The sequence below is a fragment of the Actinia tenebrosa genome, unplaced genomic scaffold (genome assembly GCF_029948245.1).
Source record: "Actinia tenebrosa isolate PJP-AT-01 unplaced genomic scaffold, QUT_ActTen_1.0 PGA_scaffold5__44_contigs__length_20552954, whole genome shotgun sequence".
Lineage (NCBI taxonomy): Eukaryota > Metazoa > Cnidaria > Anthozoa > Actiniaria > Actiniidae > Actinia > Actinia tenebrosa.
The window spans coordinates 10,729,679-10,752,263 of NW_028292582.1; the positions used below are offsets into that span (position 1 = coordinate 10,729,679).

At 44.0% G+C, this 22,585-nt stretch overlaps 1 protein-coding gene across 1 annotated transcript in view; it reads right to left on the reverse strand.

Annotated features, from left to right (window-relative positions):
- Positions 1-22,585, reverse strand: part of LOC116302316 (uncharacterized) — a 52,138-nt gene that overhangs the window by 8,834 nt on the left and 20,719 nt on the right. The window contains exons 39-46 of the mRNA XM_089037388.1: positions 3,746-3,870; positions 3,123-3,184; positions 2,835-2,911; positions 2,317-2,433; positions 1,613-1,681; positions 1,110-1,225; positions 573-747; positions 140-199 (exon numbers count right to left, since the gene is read on the reverse strand). Coding sequence (XP_088893514.1) covers positions 140-199; positions 573-747; positions 1,110-1,225; positions 1,613-1,681; positions 2,317-2,433; positions 2,835-2,911; positions 3,123-3,184; positions 3,746-3,870 — 801 coding nt within the window. The remainder of the gene's footprint in view (positions 1-139; positions 200-572; positions 748-1,109; positions 1,226-1,612; positions 1,682-2,316; positions 2,434-2,834; positions 2,912-3,122; positions 3,185-3,745; positions 3,871-22,585) is intronic.

A 22,585-nucleotide genomic window follows, 5' to 3' on the forward strand; every position in this document is an offset into this window, starting at 1 on the left:
AAGGGATAACACGCGGTCTCGAAGGGAAAAAAACGATAGGTGGCCAGAGATATAGACCTTGAAGTATTGTTCTGTTATATTGTTGTATTTGATTCATTGATACTTTTCTTGTCTATCTTCAAAGGTGACCCATACTCACCTCTGCCTGCTCCTCTTGTTTCATTTTCTCTAGAGCTTCTCTGAAACCTTTGGGCATGACCTACATCGACGACCGCAAAACACATTTAGCTTTACTTTCTATTACCTTATCGTACTCATACTTGCACTAACCGGGCTACCTGTGGTGGATCGACCGTTTGTCTTACCACAGGTAGCCCAAGTTCTGTATTCGCCATGTTTCTTCACATGAGAATAAAAAAATATTTAAAGATAAAACATAACCTCATTATATCTTGAAGCGCTTAAATGCGAGGCCACGCGGGGAAAATCTTTTATTCAACCCAAGAAAGCTGCCACATGAGAAAGGTTCATGTACATGGGCCTCCTGTGGTATCTTTGCCATTTTAACGCATTTTTTTGTCTTTCTCTCTCTCTAGCTATAAAAACAAAAAGGGTTGATCTTCACGAGATACCTTGGTAAATAGTTGAACAGAGGTATCCCAGTCTGCCAGGAGATGCTTAGCGATGGAAGACTTGGTGTAGTCAACGTGTTGCTGTAGCAACGGCTCCAGCATGTCTACGTCATTTCCGGTAACGTTTTCTAAGTCTACAGACTCGTGGTTGCACCTTTGAGCAAATGTTCTGTCCCTGGATAGAGAAGGGAGAAAAACAGGTCACTGGGCAAAATGGTGGTATAGACGTACCCCTTTAAGCACGTCGGAATGCAGCTCAATTTGGGGGACAGTAATTGTAGTAAGGTGTTGTCGTGGTACGTTGTTGTCGTAGTAAGGTGTGTCGTGGTAAGGTGTCGTGCTGTACTAATAGAATTTTTTAAATTTTATCAATTAGTTATTATTATTATTATTTATTATTATTATTATTTTGTTATGGTGTAAAGGTGTGCTCTCGTGTTATAGGGTTATTTGTGGTGGTAAAGAGTTGAGATGTGGTGTGATATAATGTAGTAAGGTGCTGTAGGTGTTGTGGTAAGGTGTATATTATGTTCGTACCTATCAAGGACAAACGCGACTCCACCAGACATGCCTGCTGCAAAGTTTCTTCCAGTTGGTCCAAGAACAACGACCACGCCTCCCGTCATGTACTCACAACAGTGGTCACCAACGCCCTAGAACACACAAACAACAACACTCCTTAGTCACACTCAGCCAATAAAAGCTTTGCACCCTCACGTGATGGCAGCCATGACAGGAGGCACATTAATAGAGTCTTTTTCCCCATGGAAACTGTTTCTAATGTAAGTTAGACTAGACCAGTTCAATTGTTCCTGATTCCTGTCATGGCTGCCATCACGTGACGCTGCAAAGCCTCTATTTTATGTTTGTTTGACAGAGACCAGGTCATCGGATAACAAATAACATGCATGCTGATGTCTGGATTTTGACGGTATATTTGTTAAAAGCGATCACAGGAAGCAGAGTAACCAGTGTTAAGGACATGAGAATGAAGGGTACTATCGTAAGGAAAGAAGAAAGAAGAGGACTTGATGTCTTACCTCACAGACTGCAACCACACCTGAGTTCCTCACACAAAATCGTTCCGCGGTTATTCCCCTTATAAAAGCCTTGATGAAAGAAAACATTTGAGTGAATAAGTGAATGAACAATGAATGAATCATGTGAATTTATAACTTTTTTTGTATGGAACCTTTATATATATTTTTAAAATAAAGTTTACCTACCCTCATTTCAGCTGAGCGCATTTCCCGAAATGAATTATGGGTCAAATATTTTTGGTTCTATAACCAATTTAAAGGCTGAAGAATTCGTATTTCATGGGTTGGGTTCTCTTGACAAAAATAATGGGGAAATGGTAGTCAAAACATATAGTGTCGAATTCTCAAATCTGATTGGTTGACCTTGAGTTCGCTCTGAGGTCGACTCGACTGCTTCTGTGGCTCACGTTGACTTGACATTGTCAGTAAATTTGGCTCACGTGAAATTCACGTTTGTATTCAGCCTGTTTCTTCCTCTCCTATGCTTTCTTTCTCTGTTTCTCATTTCCCAACTCTTTCTCCCTTTCTTTCTTACGCTCTTTCTATCTCTCGTTTTCTCTGTCCTCTTCTTCATCTTTCTCCCTTTTTAGGGATCCCCTAATCACCATCCCCATTTCTTTCGCTCATTTGCTCTTTTTTCCTCATTTAGTAATTTTCTCCCGATATTTTTTATCTTACTGATGGAGAATGAGCCCGCATACTACCTTGCCAGAAGTTGCTCCATAAAGGCACGTGTTCCCAACGATCACGTTTTCTTCTGCTTTAAACTGAGGGCCGTGTTTATGACTGGGATAAACGATCATGAGTCCACCTGAAAGACCCTGAAAAACAACACATAATAGTATTGACCTTTTGGGTTTCCTGTGGTAAGCTGAGAGTAGAAGACTTGACAGCCACAGGAATCCCAATCTATGTAATATTTTCCCATTTCACACAACGTGTCATTCCCTATAGTATCATTTCTTTTTCATAGCTGTACAAGGCCTTTTCTGAGTTCGATAAACAGGATGCATTGTGGTATAGCTTGGGTACAAACAACACCATATAAGGTATGATGAACAAAAAGCGTTTGTACCCAAGCTAGACCACGATGCATCATGTTCGCTATCTCAGAAAAGGTCTATGAGAAGACACATGAATATGTATACAAAAAAAATCTTATTCTCAAGAAAATGACACTTGTCTAAAATGGGAAAACATTTGGCCTAAGCTGAAGAGTTACCTTGCCAACGTAGTCATTAGCATCTCCTTCCAACTCAAGCGTGATGCCCTTCGATAAAAAAGCTCCAAAACTTTGACCTGAACAAAGATAAAAACACAAAGTTAAACAGTATTCTTTGGGGGAGGGGGTAAGAGGAAGTTTAGCATGACCTTAGAGGAGGGGCGTCAGGCCGCAATTTTCGACATAACAGTTGTTTAAAATAACAGGACATTATACCCCGTGGGTTAGGCGGTCAAGTAGATTTTGTGCCAAAACCTTGTTTTCCTTGGGGGAGGGGTTAAGGCTTACCTGCAGATCCTTTGACGTTAATATGAATTGAATCATCTGGAAGGCCTGCTTCGCCGTATCGTCTAAGAATAAGAATAAGAATGATAACAAAATCTAATAAAGATACAATATTTTTTTCTCCTAGTAAATAGACCTGTTTTAAGTTTCAAATTACCGCTGTGTTCCTTGATTACAGGCTCATTTGCACAGGGTTAGCCTCGTATCAGTGTCTAAATATTCACAAATACCAACGGTAAAGTAAAGGATGCAAAACTTCAAACAATGAAAAACCTTTGAAATTCCACGGACCTTCATTGGAACACGTGAAATTTCTACACAAAATTGAGACTAACCCTGAGAACTGGAAACAGACCGTTTTCTCAAGGTTGTGCGCATACATGTTTAAGGAACTTGACAGGCCACGATACCAGAACAGGAGCTTATAATGAGAATTATCATACATTTCTATGAATTTTTTTCGATAAGAATTCATAAAATTGAATATTCTCCCCTTTAAATATAAAACTGTCTTCTCAATTTTACTGAATTTGTGTTTTTTAATTTTGTGGACCGTCAAGTAGGATGCGCACGCAACCTTGAGAAAACGGTCTATTGGAAAAGTCATGAATATTTAATGAACTCACTTGGCCACGTGGTAGCTCAGAGTGGTGCCAAGTGCTCGGTCAGAGTTGACGATATTGAGATCCAATACGACCCTCTTTGACGAGCCGTTGATCACGTCTTGTGCCCTAGATATTAGATCATTATCCTGTGAATAACAAGAGATGAGAATCAGAAAGATTTCTTTCAAGACCTCCGTTAAACTTAACAAACATTTACCGGTAGTTTAGCCCTGTTATCCCAGCACCCTGAGAAAGAAAGTACGATCGATAAAAGACAACTGAGAGAAGAAGAAAAAAGACTAAGACTATAATGAGCGGAGAGGAACAGGTTTTTAGGGGACATAAAAGAACCTGTTGGATTATTCGTGTAAGAGTAGAGGATTGTCTCCCGGTTTAACAGCCTATCCCTGTCTGGAGGCATAACACTAATGTACTAACACTTATGATTTCGTTTGTAGCGATCAAAATACTAAATCAAAACAATAAACGGAAAGAGCTAGTTTCCGCTCTTATCTATGCTCTAAGTTCCTATTTTCACTACGGTGTAAAAATTATCAATCTACGATAACTGTTATCTATGCTCTCTTGATTATGTAGATAAATCTAGTGACCGTAAGGACATTTAACTTTAACAATTACTAGTCAATGTGTGATAGTGAAATAGACTCGAAAGAAAACATGGAATTAATGCCTACTAAAGTGTGTTAGTCAAATATCTATTCACGGGTTTAATTAATAAGGATTCCAGACAAGAGTTTGTCGTATGAAGAGTATTGAAAAAACTAGTCTCGGAATGAATTAACAGTTATCGCTGATTTTAACGGCTCTATATTTTTAGCCTGATATAATTCAATACAATTGCTTTAAAGGGACTCTGAGGTGCCAGACACATCATAGCTTAAAATGTACATCAAATCTTGTTGATTTTGAAAATCGAAATGAAAATTCCATGAAATGCGTTTTTTGGGGTGATATCGTCCGTCAAAGTTGCGAAATGACTTAAGCTGGGCTCCCTGTGGAATATCGCGGATTTGATGGCTTGGGATGAATGAGGTGTGATGACGTCAGATAGTGGAACATGTTGGATAGCTGGAGCTGAATCAACCAAATTTCGCTATGGAAGTATGGCTGTTCTTTATCAATTTGAGCCGGAAATTGCTTGAGGAGAAGAATATAATACACCCGATGAAAGTGTGAGCGAGGACAGTGAGCTAGAAGAAGTGGCGAACGAGGAAAGGCTTCTAGGAATCGATCTTAAAGTCAACAATGTGTCGTGATGAAAACAGCTAGCTGATATGTGTTTATGTTGTTAAATGAGCTTATTAGGTAAAAGATTATGAGGTAAATGAAACATTTTATTTCACTTAAGATTTCAATATTTTCTGATGTTAAACTCAACGTAATTATTAGACATGACATGCATCACGACTATTGTGTCTGAACCGAGATGTGCTTAGGACTGCATTTAATAGTTTCTCTTCATGACAGAGAAGGCTCATTCCAAATTGAACAAATATTACAAATAAGTGAGTTTTTTAAAGTATTTTCTATTACGTTCTTATATTCCAAATAAGTGAGCTTTTTTCGGTATTTTCTTTTTCATATACGTATACGTTCAATGCATATTCATTTCGCTGAAATGCTTTTTCAGCCCTCTGCGTTGTGCTAGTTCTGATATCGCCAATTTATAATTACATGGTGAATGCACGGTTATCTTAGCAAAAAGATCAGCATGTGTGGTATCTAAGATATTAAAGATCTACCTTCCCTGAATGTATGAGGAAGATACTGGCTTTAAAGAAGATGGAAGTGAAGATGAAGTTGCTGACACGTACACCACATCGATTCCTAGAAGCCTTTCCTCGTTCGCCACTTCTTCTAGCTCACTGTCCTCGCTCACACTTTCATCGGGTGTATTATATTCTTCTCCTCAAGCAATTTCCGGCTCAAATTGATAAAGAACGGCCATACTTCCATAGCGAAATTTGGTTGATTCAGCTCCAGCTATCCAACATGTTCCACTATCTGACGTCATCACACCTCATTCATCCCAAGCCATCAAATCCGCGATATTCCACAGGGAGCCCAGCTTAAGTCATTTCGCAACTTTGACGGACGATATCACCCCAAAAAACGCATTTCATGGAATTTTCATTTCGATTTTCAAAATCAAAAAGGTTTGATATACATTTTAAGCTATGATGTGTCTGGCACCTCAGAGTCCCTTTAAGTCTCATTGTACACAGTATGGCTTATAGTTATTGTTGCACATAGTATAGACTTTAGCGTTGAGATTGATACAGTGTCGTAGGCGATGACAACTCAGGTTAAATTTCGAATAATCATAAAAAATCGGCCAAGAATACCCGTCGAAGATTATACTTATTTATTTGCCTAGCGATTGTGGTAGTTGGAAGGACTGTGATGTTTCAACTGCTACTGCTAGTCTTCATCAGGTGATGGTGTAGACTAGAAGGTGGTCTTCTATATCCGTGTTGTTATGAACTAACAGATAACGTATAACTAATTTGTTTCAGTAGTATTGCATCGAGTACATTGTCTTCCGTCCAAGCTCTTTTTAAGTAGTATAGGGAATGGGGGTTCTAGCGCAGTGACCACACGAGGATTTCCCGTTTAAAGTCACTAACCCGTGTTTGCGTAGCCCTCATTCCCTATGAGACCCCCAGGATTACCCGTGGGGGTAACAGCGCACTCGAAATATGTTAGTTTACGCCAGGATTACCCGTGAGGGCAACAGCGCACTCGAAATATGTTACTTTACGCCAGGATTACCCGTATAGGGAATGGGGGTTCCAGCGCAATCTCAACACGGGGTAAGACCCGTGTCAAAAATCCATCTACGGACGACCCCCACTCCAAGTGTGGTTGAGGGCAACAGCGCACTTAAATATGTTAGTCTATATATGGAGTGCGAAGAATGTAAGAGAACTTTTAAGAAAGAAGCGGATTTGAAAAAGCATTTGAAAATGAAGACGAAGTGTATGAGCAGTTATGATTGTGGATGTGGTAAGAAGTTTGAGACTAAGGTTAAATTGTTTTGGCATTGTCAGGACTGTGAGTACGACTACGACGACCTAAAAAGTGCTTGGTATTAGGTATAAAATATTTCCTATTATATAGATGGAATCCCAAAGCAACTTCAGCACGGTGTCAATACCCGGTAACGGTGAGATTGACGTTAGACAGTTTTGGCGTCAGTCAGAAAGGAAGGTTAAAAGGACTCTCCGAAAAGGTATAGAAGAATTAGGAGCCCTGAAAGCGAGCATAATGGTAGAAGTAAGTTTGTCAAAAGACGAGGTAATGACGACAGCAATGTTGCGATCAAAGTCGTTAGTGATATTAGAATCCACGAATCTGGATAGGTCACTCAGTGAAGCCTTAGAAGCAATAATGGAGTCGCTGTCTAACTACACGAAAGAAGGATCGGGTTGGACAGTAGAGGAGGTTGAAGGAATAGAGATAAGTATGGCCAGGTACGTACCCATACGAGGGGGGAGTTACGTACCGCTACCAACGTGGGTAGAAAGGAAGAAGGCTATTGTAAACGTGAAGAATGAAGACAATCGATGCTTTATGTGGGCAATCAGGTCTGCACTGTATCCAGCAGAGAAGGATCCCTGTAGGACAAGTAAGTATCCCACAGACGATTTAGAGTGGGATGGTGTGGAATTTCCCATGCAGTTGATAGACATCCCCATATTTGAGGAAATAAACGATCTAGCAATTAACGTTTACGGAGTCAGAGAGCAGACGATAGTACCGTTAGTTCTGTCAAAAAGTAAAGGAGAGCGCGTACATTTATTCTACCACGGCGGACACTACTCATGGGTTAAACACATTAGCAGACTATTCTACAGACATACTAAGCACAAAGGCAAAAAGTACTTCTGCGACTGCTGCTTGCTGTCATTTACATCCTTAAATGCCCTAAAGAAACACGATGAGATCTGCCGCGGAGTCGAAGAAGTGGCGCAACGGATCCAGATACCCACCAACAAAGAGCTTTCATACGCAGACCATCAAAAGCAGATGCAAGTGCCTTACGTGATATATGCAGACTTCGAAGCGTTGATAACTAAGGAAGAGCAGAAACGTGGTGCCACGAATAAGGTAGGATTACACGAGATCTGCTCCTTTGGTTACATAGTAGTCAGATCAGACGGTAAAGCAAACCCTCCTGTGATTTACCGAGGTAAGAACGCAGCTAATGAGTTTCTAGAAGCATTGCGAGAAGAGGAGGGGGAGATTAGAGAACAATTAAGACGTCCAAAGAAGATGGAATTTACCAAAGAGAACCAGGAGGCTTTTAACAAGGCAAAAAAATGCCACATTTGTCAACATACGCTTCTTCAGTTTGGAAGACGAGCCAAGAAAGCGTGGGATGAAGATGGAAAGTATCTAGGAGAAGCTCATTTTAAATGCGGGAAGTATGCTAAGAAGGGGGAGAAGCCGGGAAAGCCCTCCACGCACTGCATTCACTGCCACAAAGCATTTGTTGAGGATTTCTATGTGGATAAGGTTAGGGATCACTGCCACATCACTGGTAAATACAGAGGAGCGGCTCATTGGAAATGCAATATAAACTTCAAAGTAAATCCAGACATGGAGATTCCGGTGTTCTTTCACAACCTCCGCGGTTACGACTCCCATTTGCTACTACAAGGAACAGACGGCTCCGACGTCAAATGCATACCCAACAACAAAGAGCGCTACATGTCCGTAACTGTGGGTAAGCTAAAGTTCTTAGATTCGCAGCAGTTTATGGCGGACTCCTTAGCAAACCTCGTAAAGTATAACACCAACTTTCCCATTTCCAGTCAATATGGCGCGGAAAGGAAAGGAGTCTACCCATATGAATACATGGATTCCTGGGATCGATTCAAAGAGTCCCTACCACCCAAAGATCGCTTCTACAGCACCCTAAACGAGTCCGGTATAAAGGATGAGGAGTACCAGCATGCGTTAGACGTGTGGGAAAAGTACTCCTGTGAGAACATGGGGGACTACCACGACATCTACCTAAGGTCTGACGTAGTGCTGCTTGCAGATGTTTTCTAAAGCTTCAGAAAGATGGCTATGGAATATTACGGATTGGATCCCGCTAATTTCTACACGGCTCCTGGGCTCAGCTGGAGTGCTTTGTTAAAGAAGACAAATGCGCAGTTGGATCTCCTAACGGAATACGACATGTATCGGTTTATGGAAGACGGTATTCGTGGCGGCGTATGCGGGCCCAGTCGACGTTACGCCCGCGCAAACAACCCCTTAGTAGAGCACGACCCAGAGAAACCAACCACATACATTTACTACCTGGATGCGAATAACCTTTATGGTTGGGCAATGTCACAGTACCTACCTGTGAGAGACTTCGAATGGGATCCAGTGAAGCCGATAGACTTCTACATGCAGGTAGGAAAGGAGGAAGACAAGGGTTACGTCTTAGAAGTGGATCTGGAGTACCCAGAGCGCTTGCACGACGAACACAATGAGTTCCCCTTAGCACCAGAAGCGATAGAGATACCATTTAAGCAGCTAAGTCCGCTGCAAAAGCAAATGTGCCCTGGTTACAAACCGTACAGGAAACTAACTATGAACCTGATGGATAAGAAGAAGTATGTGGTACATTACCGCAACCTGCAGTTCTACGTGCGACACGGAATGCGCGTAGAGAAGATCCACAGAGTCCTAAAATTCACGCAGGAACCCTGGATGCGCCCCTACATTGACTTTAACACGCAAAAGCGTACCGCAGCGAAAAATGACTTCGAGAAAAACCTCTTCAAACTGATGAACAACAGCGTGTTCGGAAAGACAATGGAGAACATCCGCAAGCGCGTAAGCGTAAAAATAGTCAGCACCAAAGAGGAAGCAGAAGCATACGTGTCACAGCCAGGCTTCGTTAGATACGTAGAAATGCTGAACTTCTACGTGATTCACATGAAAAGGGCAAACCTCTTACTAAACAAGCCCGTTTACACAGGCTTTACGGTGCTGGATCTATCGAAGCTACTTATGTATGAGTTCTACTACGATAAGCTTAAGCCAAAGTACGGAGACCGCTGTCGCCTCCTGTACACAGACACCGACTCCCTAATTCTAGAAGTGCAAACGGAAGACGTTTACAAAGACTGCCTCCCCGACATAGACGAGTACGACACCAGCGGTTACCCGAAGGAGCACTTCCTTTACTCTGCGAAGAATAAGAAGGTAATTGGGAAGATGAAAGACGAAATGTTAGGAAAACCCATAGTAGAGTACGTGGGTCTGAAACCAAAGATGTACAGCGTGCTAAAGTTAGACGGCGTAGAAAAGAAAGCTAAAGGCGTAAAAAAGTACGTGGTTAAGAAGGACATTACGCACGAGTCCTACCTCAACGTATTACGAACACGCAAGGAACAGCGGCATAAGATGAACAGCCTGCGCAGCTATGGTCATCAGATACATAACGTCACGCAGGAGAAGGTGTCGCTGTCTGCATTTGACGGTAAGCGATGGATGTGTGATGACGGAGTGCATACGATAGCATTCGGACATCACACGATAAGCAGTTCTTCCATGACGAACCCACGTGTGGGGCCATCGTGAAGATAATACAAGATGGGCTGACCCTTCTTAGCTATTACGCTTCGGATCTGGTAAGTTTCCAAAGACCAATTAGGATCCGTAGCTCTTTTGGATCCTCCTTCTAATTCACCCGGTCCGTAGAGATATCGGACTGTGACATTACCTAATTTTTTTTCATGGGGGAAGACCGCCCTCGAACTTCTGACGAAGGACTTGTGTTCCACGTGTTTCTTCTTCATGGCATCCCTGGGTTTCATTCCCGTAGCCCTGGCCGCCTCGTTGTTCAAAGCCGCGACGACCTGGGGGAGCCTCTGAGTCCATTCCCTGTTGCGTTTGGAGGGATCTTCCAGCTCTTTCCAATACTGGTACCCAAAGAGACGCTCGGCCAAGGTTTTATTGAATCTTTCGACGATGCTCTGACCCCTGTGGTACTCTGCTTCGGCTCTCCTAATCTTAGTGCTGTGGTCTTTCAGGGTCTTAGTAACCACGCCCATAAACTCCGTCCCCGCATCCACTTGCAGCAGCTTAGGCCATTTCAAGACGCGCTTATAAATCCTACCTAGGGCTTCTGCGACTTCCCCAGAATCCTTGCTGGTTATGGGTTCGGCGTCCTTGTATCTGCTTGCGATATCGACTACGGTCAAAGCGTACCTATAGGTCTTTTTTCTCACCTTATCGTGCGGTAAGAAAAGCAAGTCCGCCTGATGAACTTCGTTGGGGGCATTTACGGTGAAGCTGGGCCTGGGAATGTACTTGGGCACGGGAAGATAAACCTGCCAGAGGGTTTGTTTTCTTAGCCAGTTCTTAGCCGTTTCATCTGATACCCTGGCCGCGGTCGCGAGTTTCTTGATGGCCGACGCTCCTTTCCAATAGCCTTCAGGCCCATAGTAAATCCTTTTGAGTTTGTCCTCTACGCGGCCCATTATATAAATTTGATTCAAGCGAAGGATAGGACAAGATTGATCTTGCGTCCGTTAAAATCCACCGTCTTTCCGTCCACCTTAATGGTGATGTTTATGCTTTCTACCAAATTAGACAAGTCATAGCTCAAAGAAATGGGAGTGTATTCTACCAGGTCAAATGGATTACCCTTAGGTAGGAATTTGGACATAAGAGAAGACTTTTCTCCATTGTTGTAACTATGAACCAAATCGCAATAGACTTCGTAAGAGGATGCGACTTTCCATTTCACAGGTATGGCTGTGTTGGTAATTGTCTTGCCTGAGGCACATAATAAAGATCCCAATGGGTCAGACTTTCCAAAAGTCATTGAATAATTTGACATATTATGTTTGAGGGTCATTTCGTGCGGCAATCCTGTGGTGAGAGTATAACCGTGTTTTGCTAATTCCTTGGCCAGTGTGATTGGTGTATAATGTCCATCGGGCAGCAATACGGCTTGATAGTTAGATCCTCCTGTATGCTCAGTGACTATGCCCCTAATCAGGTTATACCAAGAATTGTACAAAGAGCAACTTATGAGCCTAACCTTATGGGCTTTGATGGGGGGATTCAGATAAGTGGTAAAGTCATTCTTGTCGCTTTCCAAAAAGACGATCATATATTACAGGGGACAAGTCCCCTTCGTTAGAGCAGATACGCCAAAGCTACGCCTCCCGCCAGCCCTGCGACTCCTACGAAGACCAACTCATTGTCTTTTTGTTTCTTAGAAGGCTGGTAGTAATTCTTGAACTGAGGCCTTTTCAACCCCGTTAATGCCGCGGGGTGTGCTTGCGCATAAAGCTTAAAGGCGTAGTCTGTGTTTTCGAAGTTCTTATCCGCCTGCATCTTTTCTTGGTAGTTCTTATCCAACCAATCCCTGTAAGCTTGTCTTTTTTCATTCCAAGCTGCCACGTCTCGCTGATATTTCTCCAGCGCTAAATCATGCCTTTTCCTTTCGGCGGCCAAATCTCCGCTGCGATCACCTCTAACTAATCTATCCAAATACTGACCACCATAATTAGCTCCAGTGAATGCTAAAGCTGCAATAACTCCACCTGCGACCACGCTAGCCATTATAAATTAGAAAATCACACCGTAGGTAGGTACTTTTCCTTCTGTAGGTAATTCTTTGCCATGATAGCCCCGCCTACGGCAGCGGTCATTTTAGCAAAATTAGCGAAGCTCTTGCTTGGGTCTTCAGTAAAGTCTTCTTTGAGCACTTTCTTACCTACCCAACCAATACCCGCAACGATGGAAGTAATAATAGCTGCTTCTTCAACAGTTTTCAATAACGCGGTTGACATTATATTACAAAGCAAGAAGGTTATTACTCCATTTCAGGGATCTTACTTTTTCTAACAGCTGGTTCCACAGGTGCGTGCACGGGCGCGTGATATGTTGGTGGTTCTACTTTTGGCTTCGTAGCCCGCCATTGTAAGTAAAGGCTGCCTGCTGCTATAGCAACTCCTAACGCGCCGATGACGTACCCAGGATTCCAAAAGGATTCCTCTTCTTTTTCCTCCACCTTTTCTTCTTTTTTGGCTTTGTTCTTTTTATTCATCTCCGCGAGCTTCTTTCCGGCAGCGACTCTGCCTGGAGATTTAGCCTTGGTAATCTTCTGCTCCTCTTGGGGCTGCTCTACCTTCGACTCTGGTTCACTCATTTATATCTAAGGACTTGAAGGACTTGATAAGTACTTGAGAATGACTTAAGGACGACTTGGAAATAACCTGGGCGCGACCTGAGCAAGTACTTAGGGATGACTTAACTAAGTACTTGAGGCGACTTGATCAGGTACCTCAGCAAGTGCTGCCTGGAAGACCTTTTCGACTTCTCTGTCCTTCTTGAAGTCCTTCCAAGATGTTCCGAAGGAACCTAGTACCTCCTTCAAGTCGACGTGCTGAGCTACGTGAAGTGCCGCAGAGGCGACTGCCATTAACTTACCACACTTCAACGACAACCACCCACAGGTTATCTTAAGTTCTTGGGCGATGACATAGTCCTCGCTAATGTCCTTCCGCAGTTGCTCCACGTCGTCTATGGGCAGTGCAAGTCCAAGTAATTTAGTCGCAAGTCGGATAGCGGAGTCTGCTACGGCGTCCGTGGTCTTACTTGCAAGGGCGGCCTCGTACCTCTTATGGAACTTCTTAACCTCCTCTTCTGACAACTTATTAACTTGCTCATGGGTAAGTTCCTTGCCTATCATTTCTTTACACTTCCCCGAAGACACAAGGATGTTAAGTTGTTCCTTAAGGTTACTTTCGTCTAACTGCGCGGGGACTTCATCTAAGAGCTGCTCAATCTCCATATATGTTAATGGAATACGGAAACCTCAAAGAGAAGATCATCTTGGAATGTTGGTGCGTTTTTAAATGCCGCATGTATTCATGCAACTGTTCCTTGGATATCTCACCACCGTAGTCGCTTAAGATGGTTTCCAGGTCAGACTTGCTCGGAGTATAAAATACGACAAGTGAACCTATGTTTTCCCTGAAGGGCTTAGAGACGCTGGTAAGCTGCTGCGAGAGCAACCAAACGCTGATATTGTCATGCCTACCGCTGAAGGCGAGTTTAACGAGCTCGGAGGTGCGCTTTTTTACGTCGTCCCCGCAGGCAACGTCATCCAGTATGAGTAAAGTCTGTGTATCTTTAGGGAATTGCTTGTGCCAAAACTTAAGATGGCCGGATAACTCGTTAGGATCCAGTATGTCCACAAAGAAGTCGTCGTCTTTCACTCCTATGCCCGTCCAGGTGCGGTTATTCACGTAGGTGGGGCAGAGCAGCACGATGTAGTCGAAGCGGTATCTAAAGGGTCCTAATAGCTGCTCTACCACGAACTGGGTCTTTCCGCAGCCGGTGGGTCCTACTATCAGAGCATTGCAGGGAATATGGTTCGGATCCATTATATATACGATGGACCCAGTGGACGCAGTGCAAAGAATTGTCGCCGACGCAAAGGACAAAAGAGACACCATAGAAATGCAAAGGGAGGAGATCGATCGGCTGAAAGAGCGCGTGCAGGAATTGTACGATGAAATGTGCGGTCTGAAGCGTGCAGAACGGTTTGGCGCGCTGATAACGATGGCAACGTGGGCTAAGGAGTCCGTTAAGGACTTCATGCGATATCCCCTGTAGAATGTTAACAATAAGGTTAAATCTTTGTTAAGGATGCCTGGAAACTATTTCAAAGAGTGTCTCAGAATGTTGACAATAAGGTTAAATCTTTGTTAAGTATATGTGGAAACTATTCCAAAAAATGCCTCAGAATGTTGACGCTTAGGTTAAATCTTTGTTAAGACGTGCCCTTCAAAGGGGTTCTTATTTTTATTTATTATTATTAAATATCCTTAATTATTCTTAATAATAATAAATAAAAATAAGAATGGGATTTGAGACTCTTTGCACGAACCCTACTTTACTATTTTAAGCCGCCTACTAATCCTTACGGGCTTTCCACATATACTTAACAAAGATTTAACCTTATTGTCAACATTCTAAGGCACTCTTTGAAATAGTTTCCAGGCATCCTTAACAAAGATTTAACCTAAACGTCAACATTCTGAGACACTCTTTGAAATAGTATCCGGGGCAAAAGAGTCCATTAAGGACTTTATGCGGTATCCCATATAAGGGTTATTAAATCCTTATTATATATGGAGTGTGAGCGGTGTAACAAGGAGTTCAGCAGCAAGCAAATGTTAAAATACCACCTGGAAAAGAAGGTATGCGCTAAGAAGGCACGCGAAAGGCGTTGTAAGGAGTGTAATCGACTCTTTAGCAGCGCGCAAATGTTGGATTATCACGTACGTAGAAAACCGCGTTTGCCTAAAGAACGTATGTGAGCGATGCGAGGAGGACAAGAACGATGAATGGCACCGACATCGGTGCCGCGGCAATTACGACCTACTGAGCGTAGCCTGTGAGGAACACGGCGACGTTGCTGCACGATGTTGCCCAAAGGAAACCCAAAGGAAGTTAACGCGCCGGAAGAAGGAAATTGACCAGCGCTTTGCGGAGTTTGACTGCGTCGAAGGCGTAAGGTGGGAGGATAGAGAACATTGGGAGGCAACTTGTGAGCGCTGCGGCTGTCAAAGAAGTGACCAACATGTTTGGCAGTGCCTCTACGACGGCCAAGGCGGCTTTAAGGAGTACTTAGATCGCTTTGAGGCCTGGCATGCCGGCAATGAGGCGGCAAGGAAAGCCCGTAGAAGTTAGAAAGGACCTAAGATAGTAAAGTAGGGTTTGTGCAAAGAGTCTCAAATCCCATTCTTATTTTTATTTATTATTATTAAGAATATTCGATAATAATGAATTAAGGATATTTAATAATAATAAATAAAAATAAAGACCCCTTTTAAGGGCGCTTGCATAATCTAATAATAATAAATAAAAATGAGGACCCCTTTTAAAGGTATATGCTAGCCTACGCAGCCGCCTTCTTAGGAGGATTCCTAATCGCCCTTTCAATATATGGACTGTATTACTTGCGAACTACCTGCCGACTGCATTACCCCTCGTAAGCCGCCGCGTAAAAAATACACCTGCCTTCATTGCGACAGGGTATTCTCCGAAGGATCCTTCGTGGGGCATTGGTGCTCCGCGGATCCTAAAGCGCAGCGGGCGCTTAACTACAAAGAGGAGATGGAGTGACTGTTCTTTCAATGTCAAACTTCCATCGGCCATTTACCTTACCATAGCTGCGTAAGTGGGTGAATTCCTCGCCCTGAATTACGTACCGCACGCAATCCGGCGCCCAAAGGGAATATTCCTTGCCTTCTAAGTCTTTGAGGACTAACCGTAAACGGTCGATGTCTTCGAAGACGACGTAATTTTTTATTTCGTATGCTTTACCGTGGGCAAGATCACGCCAATGAATTAAGTTGAGCTTCATTATACCTATGAAATATTTTTAGGTGCGTTTTCAAAGTGTCGTAGGATTTGAACCGCTTTACGCAGCCCTTACAGGGAATACGAATGCCGTCCGCATAATCCATGAGGGCACGACAGATGACGTCGTAATCGTTGCTAACCATCGTTAGGTAACCATTTACATCAAGCTGCGCAATTTTTTTGGATTGCTTCGCGGATAAGACGCCGTTTCCTTTTGGGGTTTTCAACTCAATACACAACCCGCGGTATTTCTTGTGGGCGTTAAGGATTAAAAGGTCTGGCTGGCCGGCTTGGTAGCCTTTTCGCCAGCAGGTTATTCGCTTGCTGTCTGAATCTTGAAGTTCGCCAAGACCCGGCGCTATGATGAATTCAGGGTAAAACCTACGTATGTAGTCGACTACCTTCGCGTGTAGGTCGGCTTCATTTTCGATCTTAAATACTAACTTGTTTGGGCCGTCGAAGCGCTTGTTCATCGCATATTTACCCGTCTTTCTCAACGCGGGTAGGACTTCTTCGAGGACCCAATCTTGGAATTCTTCTGCCTTTGCCATCTTCGAGGAGAATATCAACTGATACAATCCGGATTCGTTCACATACAGGGAATGTGGGTGTGAATTGGAAGGGAGGCGATTCACCTCCATTCTAAGTTCGCTAAGCCTTACCTTGTATTTATCGCGAACGTGCACCTTAATTGCATCTTTTGGGCGTTCGTAGCCCAATGCGGCCGCTACTTCCTTTGCTTTGAAGTACAATTTATCGCCTTGCACGACTTGCAGTTTCGTACCGTTGCTTTCAAATACGCGAAGCATTGTATATTCAAGAAATATTTTAACATTGACGACTTCATTCCTCAGCCGTCCTAGTAGGCAACGCTTTTCAATTGGTTCATTTCTACGCTCAGTTGCGCGTCAGACACGACGAAGACGTAGCAGTTTATTTTATCACCGTCGCCCGCGGAGGCATTCTTGGTGCGTTTGATCTCCAATGTTATGCCGTCCTGCGTATTTACTAGACGTAAACCCTGGCCATGTAGGTCTTCGTCGTTAATGGTGCGCATGTCAATCCACAGCGCATACTTATCCTTAAAGAATTCCTCAGGGCTAATTTGGTCGCCAAACTTGCGCATGGCCTCTCTGTACACGTCTGCGGGCTTTATCCCCTGGGAGTAGACCTTGTTTGGAACGCCGTTTATGTTGACCCCCACGTTAGTAATGTTGGGGTTGTGAAAGGCCTCGGAGTCGCGCTTACCGGCTTCGTAGGGTTTGGCAAACACCAGCATTAACCCCGTGAGACTTCTTCGCGGGAGGTTAATGCTTTGGTTGATAACCTCATCCGTCTTATCCAGGAAGCTGAACGTCTTATACATCACTACGTGGTCGTAAAGGAATGCCTTGCCGGAGCTGTATTCCATGCCAGCGCTACGGGCCAGCTCTTCGCTGTACACGGTCTCGTACTGTAATTCTAAGTTGGTAATAGAGTATGGGGTTGTTGTGGTAAGTGCAGTGCTTAGCCCACCAATAATGTTATTAGCATCTGCTAAAGTTACTTCAAACTGCAGTTCGGATAACTGTCTTGGGTAATACACACCGTGATTCGTAATCACTTCAAAGTCTAATGGTATGACATACTTACTACCATAGGCGGTCTTTATTCGCTTTGCGTCTGCCACTGCGGTTTCTCCGCTGCCGTCAGTAGGTTGCGTTTTCGTAGGTGTGCGGACCTTACGTAAAATGACACTACCAATTCCTTGTTCTATCCTTTGCGCGCGGTCAAATGCTGTTAACCATAAGTCTTTGTACGTGGTATACAGATCGTACCTATTTAAGTCCAGCAAGGATTCCCCGGCGAACTTTACGCGCATCTTAGAAACAATGTTGCGACCCACGTTGTTAACGATAATCCTTTCATCTGTGGGGCTTGACTGTACCGCTAGGTCAAACCTCAAAGCCAAGGTGCCAGGAACCAATACTAGGTTATCCGTTAGGCGGGGCACGCCTACGTACAGCGTCTCCCCTGGCTTAGCGCTAGAAGGGGTAAAGGTGACCCGGTGAAAGGTGCGTTCCGCTTTCAGCCCGCCAACCTGCTTAGGTAATACGTTGGGATTTAACTTTGAGCTTATCATATATAATGGAAGTAGAAGGAACGGATTTTGACCCCCTTACCGAAGAAGGCCAAGTCGATATTAACGATGAAGAATACGATGCATGGATTAAGGACGCGGATACCAAGCCCCTAGTCTACGACATGGCCTTGATAAGCAAGTATGGCAATAGGTGGAAAAGCTTCAAGGCAGCCTTGAATCGCATGTGGCAATCAAGGAACCGCGGCAGCCCCGTCCCCGAGTACTTGGAACTTCAAAACACAGACGAAGCAGCCGCGCGGGAAACCGTAGAGTGGGCAATGCAAGAGCTAGAGCTGCGCTACGACAACTTTGATGCTGACGAGGTAAGGCTCACGGAAAAGGGAAACAAAGTCCTCATAAGCGTTCAAGACTTAAGATTTCCCGACAAAGACCGCTGGACAAAACCTCTTTGATGAGGAGGGCAACGTTAGGGGTGACGTCTTGAGATTAAGAGGCTTTCAGCAGGCTACTAGAAGCATGCTAGAAAGGTTGAGAGCCCTAACCGAAAGGGTTGAAATCGAAAAGCGCGCCGAGGAGCTGCAAAGGGAGTTAGAAAAAAGAGACGCAGAGTACGCAAAGCAAGGTCAACTACTCGCTGATGCTGAAAAGAAGTCCGCCCATCAAGATGAAAGAATGAAAGAAATGAGAAACCAGTTGGATAAAACCCTGCGCGAAAGAGATAAAGCACAAAGGGACTTAGAAGAAGCTCAAAGCTCTGGCACCTCAACGGAAGCGCTGCGGGAAACGCTGGAAGAAAGGGAGGAAGAATACATGAAGCAAAACCAGCGGCTTGCCGACGCACACAAAAGGGAGGTCGAATTCAAAGATCAAGAAATAAGGGAGTTGGTAGACCAAAGAACCAAAATTCGTCGCGAAAGAAACCAAACCCAAAGGGCTCTTAACCTTGCCCTGCAGGAGTTGGACTTAACAAGAGACGACGCTAAGGACCTACAAACCACCATAGCCGGCTCTTTAGTGGAACGGCGACGGTTAATGGCTGAAATCAATACTAAGGAGGAACAAATCCGGCAAAGAGATCAGGCCATCGAAGACCTGGAGGGGCAAATAGAGCGGCAGCAAGAAGTAATTGCGGACCTAACTCGTACCGAAGAAGAAAGGGAGGCTGCCCAAAGGGAATCAGAAACCCTTCAGGAGAGAGTTGCGGAATTGCGAGCGCAAAAGGAAAACCTGGAAAAAGAGCTGGGGTTTACCACCAAGGAAAAGGTAAAAAGAGCTCTGGTGAAGTATGGCATTCCGCTGGCATTTGCGGTCGCTATTTCGAGCGTAGTAGGCGTGATCTTGTCCGCGCTTAAGGCTACAGGCGCGGGCGTAAAGAAATTAGGCAGTGGACTAACGGACTTGGGAAAAAAGATGGCAGCCGGTCTTCCTGGGCTGCTTGGTAGCGTTCTTGGCCTGGCACTTAGAGCTGGCGGAGAACTGCTAAAGTTTGTGGGGAATAACATTTGGATATTAGTCGTAGCTATTGGAGTGGTACTTCTGAAGAAAATGAAGAGGTAACTCCTATCCGACAGGCGCCGCCTTCTTAGATGGTTTCTTGTCCTTCTCATTGGGTACCCTGGGCATTCTCGGCTGGGGATAAGTAAATATGGTATTAGCCCCGGGTTGATAATTTGGTACTAAAGGTAAGACGCTCATGGTGCTAATGGCCTTATGACACCAAGCAGCGTCTACAGCCGTTTCAAACTTACCATTTATTCGGAGGTTGCCGGGGTTGGCGCCAGAGTTGGCGGCATCGCTGGGGCGAACTTGAAGCTTTGCATATTGACAATTAGCTATCATATGAAAAGTCATGGGCGTTAGATCTTCTCCGCTAAATGGATTGGGTTCCGACGAAAAATGGACTGAATGCCTATTACCTTTTGTCCTATAAGGCGGCAATGGGGTATTAGTCTCGTCTACGATTCTAAAGCCGGCATTACAACTCCACCCCGTGTTAATGCTAATAGTACATATTATCATTCCTAAGCCCCCAACCTTTACCCACAATCCGGCGTCGTACCAATTATCATTTTTGTACTTTCTCTCCTCTAAGTCATGAAGAAACCAATATTCCTTTATGTGTGGGTTCATATATTCTAGGCACCAAAGGCGTCATCTTAGAGGCTTAACACCGTAAGAGTGCTGATGGTTGCGTGATTATAAGGCCGATCCCTCTGATCTTCTATGCTATTTACCGTAGCCGACGCCGTGTCATCTACGCGTATTTGCAACTTTACCTTCCCATGGCAATCAGCAACCATGTGAAAAGTCCAAACCGAGAGATTTTCGGCGCTGGTGTCGGTCGGTTCTACTGAGAAATGCACGGGCTCTCTGTTGTTTGTCTTCGCGCGCATGGGCTGTAATACTCCATTGTCGTCGCAGAAACGAAATCCTACGTTTGCATCACTCGCCGTGCCAATGCAAATGCTGCATAATATTAACTTCTTTCCTGAGTAGTTCAAATTCACGGACATGCCCGTGACATCAACCCAAGACGCCTGGGTGTATTTTTTCTCGCCTGTGTAAGTCGTATAGACACAATCTACTCCAGCTACGTAGGGGTTGTTCATCGCCATATATAATAACTCAGACCAATGCTTGCAGCTGCTAGGCCGGCTTTTAGTAAGTTATGGTCATATTCCTCACGTATCGCAGGCATAACCTTCTTTACTGGTTTCTTTGGTTCGGGTTTTCCTACATGCGCCTTCTTCGATGGTTTTTCTACCTCTTTTTTTGGTTTCTCTACGAAGTGAGTAATGCCCTTGGTCATGTCAGAGTTCACGTCATTCACCCCAAACTTCATATCCTTAGTAGCTCGCTGCAGCTTGTTGTTATAACCCACAACGGAATTGGTGTTAATAACCAAATTACTTGGCATTAACCAACAACCAGGCGACAAAGCGTAATCCAGTCGCACTTTAGACTGCTGCACCGCTAATTGATATCTCTGCACCGATTTAGATATGTCATTTTCTATTATTGCAGACTCAAATAAAGTTAGGAATTCTTGTTGCGTTTCCTGTGAAGCGCCTTGGGATCCAACAATGGGGTTGCGGGTATTTACCTGCGCTCCCAGGATGCAGTACACGAATGCTTCAATGCTACGGTTAATCCTGGCTAGGTTCCTTAAACCTTTTCCTTTCATTAACACAAATGGATCCCAAGTGCCGGGGTAGTTCGTTTGAATTCTAGTAATTAATGAATTATTACCCTTATTACCACCCATATCACTGAACTCTAACTCATTACTTGGGTATTCCTGATGTCCGTAGTCAGCCGGCTTCTCACCATTGGCACCCCAAACGTAAACTATACCCAGCCCATGCGTCTTACCCTCCTTATAACGAAAGTCTTTTTGCTGTGGTTTGAACTCATTAATTAACCTTTCCAGGGCTGCGGCGTCATATCGGTTATTCATTGGATTAAATGCTCCATCTCCTGGTAGGGGTGCGTTAAGCTCCTTCAACAACCTCCTTACCGTAAAGGCAACGTGAAACTGCATAATTGGAATATGAAACATGTCCGCGGCAACACCACAACCTTTAGTGGCAGCCCAAATAGCAAAGTCTAACTGCTGTGGCCAATACCGCATGTTGGGCCCTGCTAACCATTCCCTGGCCTCTTTACCCGACATATGCTTCAACATCGTATTCTTATAGATATTTCTTAGTATTACGTTAAATGATTGTTTACCCACTGAAATCTTCAGGTGCGTTACCAGCTTTTCGAAGTTGTTTACACCACCTTCAGCATCGTAAAATGGGTAATCTTCCGTGGTTAACAATAAGTTTCTAGGAAAATTAGGTGCTTTATACTCGGGTTTTGGTGGCCTTTCTTTATGAACGGGGTGTACAATCGTCAATCGCTGCACCTGATCACCTACTTGCTCCAGCTTTGAATGTTTCAAATCCTCATTGCTGTACATCCTAGAGCCGTTATAGTAAATCCCATCGGGTCTTCTTTCGAACTTACTAGGGTCTGCATGCGGAAACATCTTCCTAAAGGCCCTCCAGTTCCAGTAATCCCGGTTGTCGTGATGTGGCTGCTCCTCAATATCATTCCCAAAAGCGTCGTACATTAGTATATATAATGGATGTTATACCATCAGCACCTAAGTTGTACCCAGATGTTCCCTATACTACACCTAACGAACTAAACGCCGAAAACTTTCGTCTGAATAAAGCGAACTTAATCCTGGCTTACTTGGAAGGGCAGGCAAAACACTATGAAAAAGTTAGAAAAAAGTACGTTAGAGCCCGGAGTACGCTACATAAGATTGCGATAACTTCAGGATCCATATCTGTTGTGTTAACGGGCTCCGG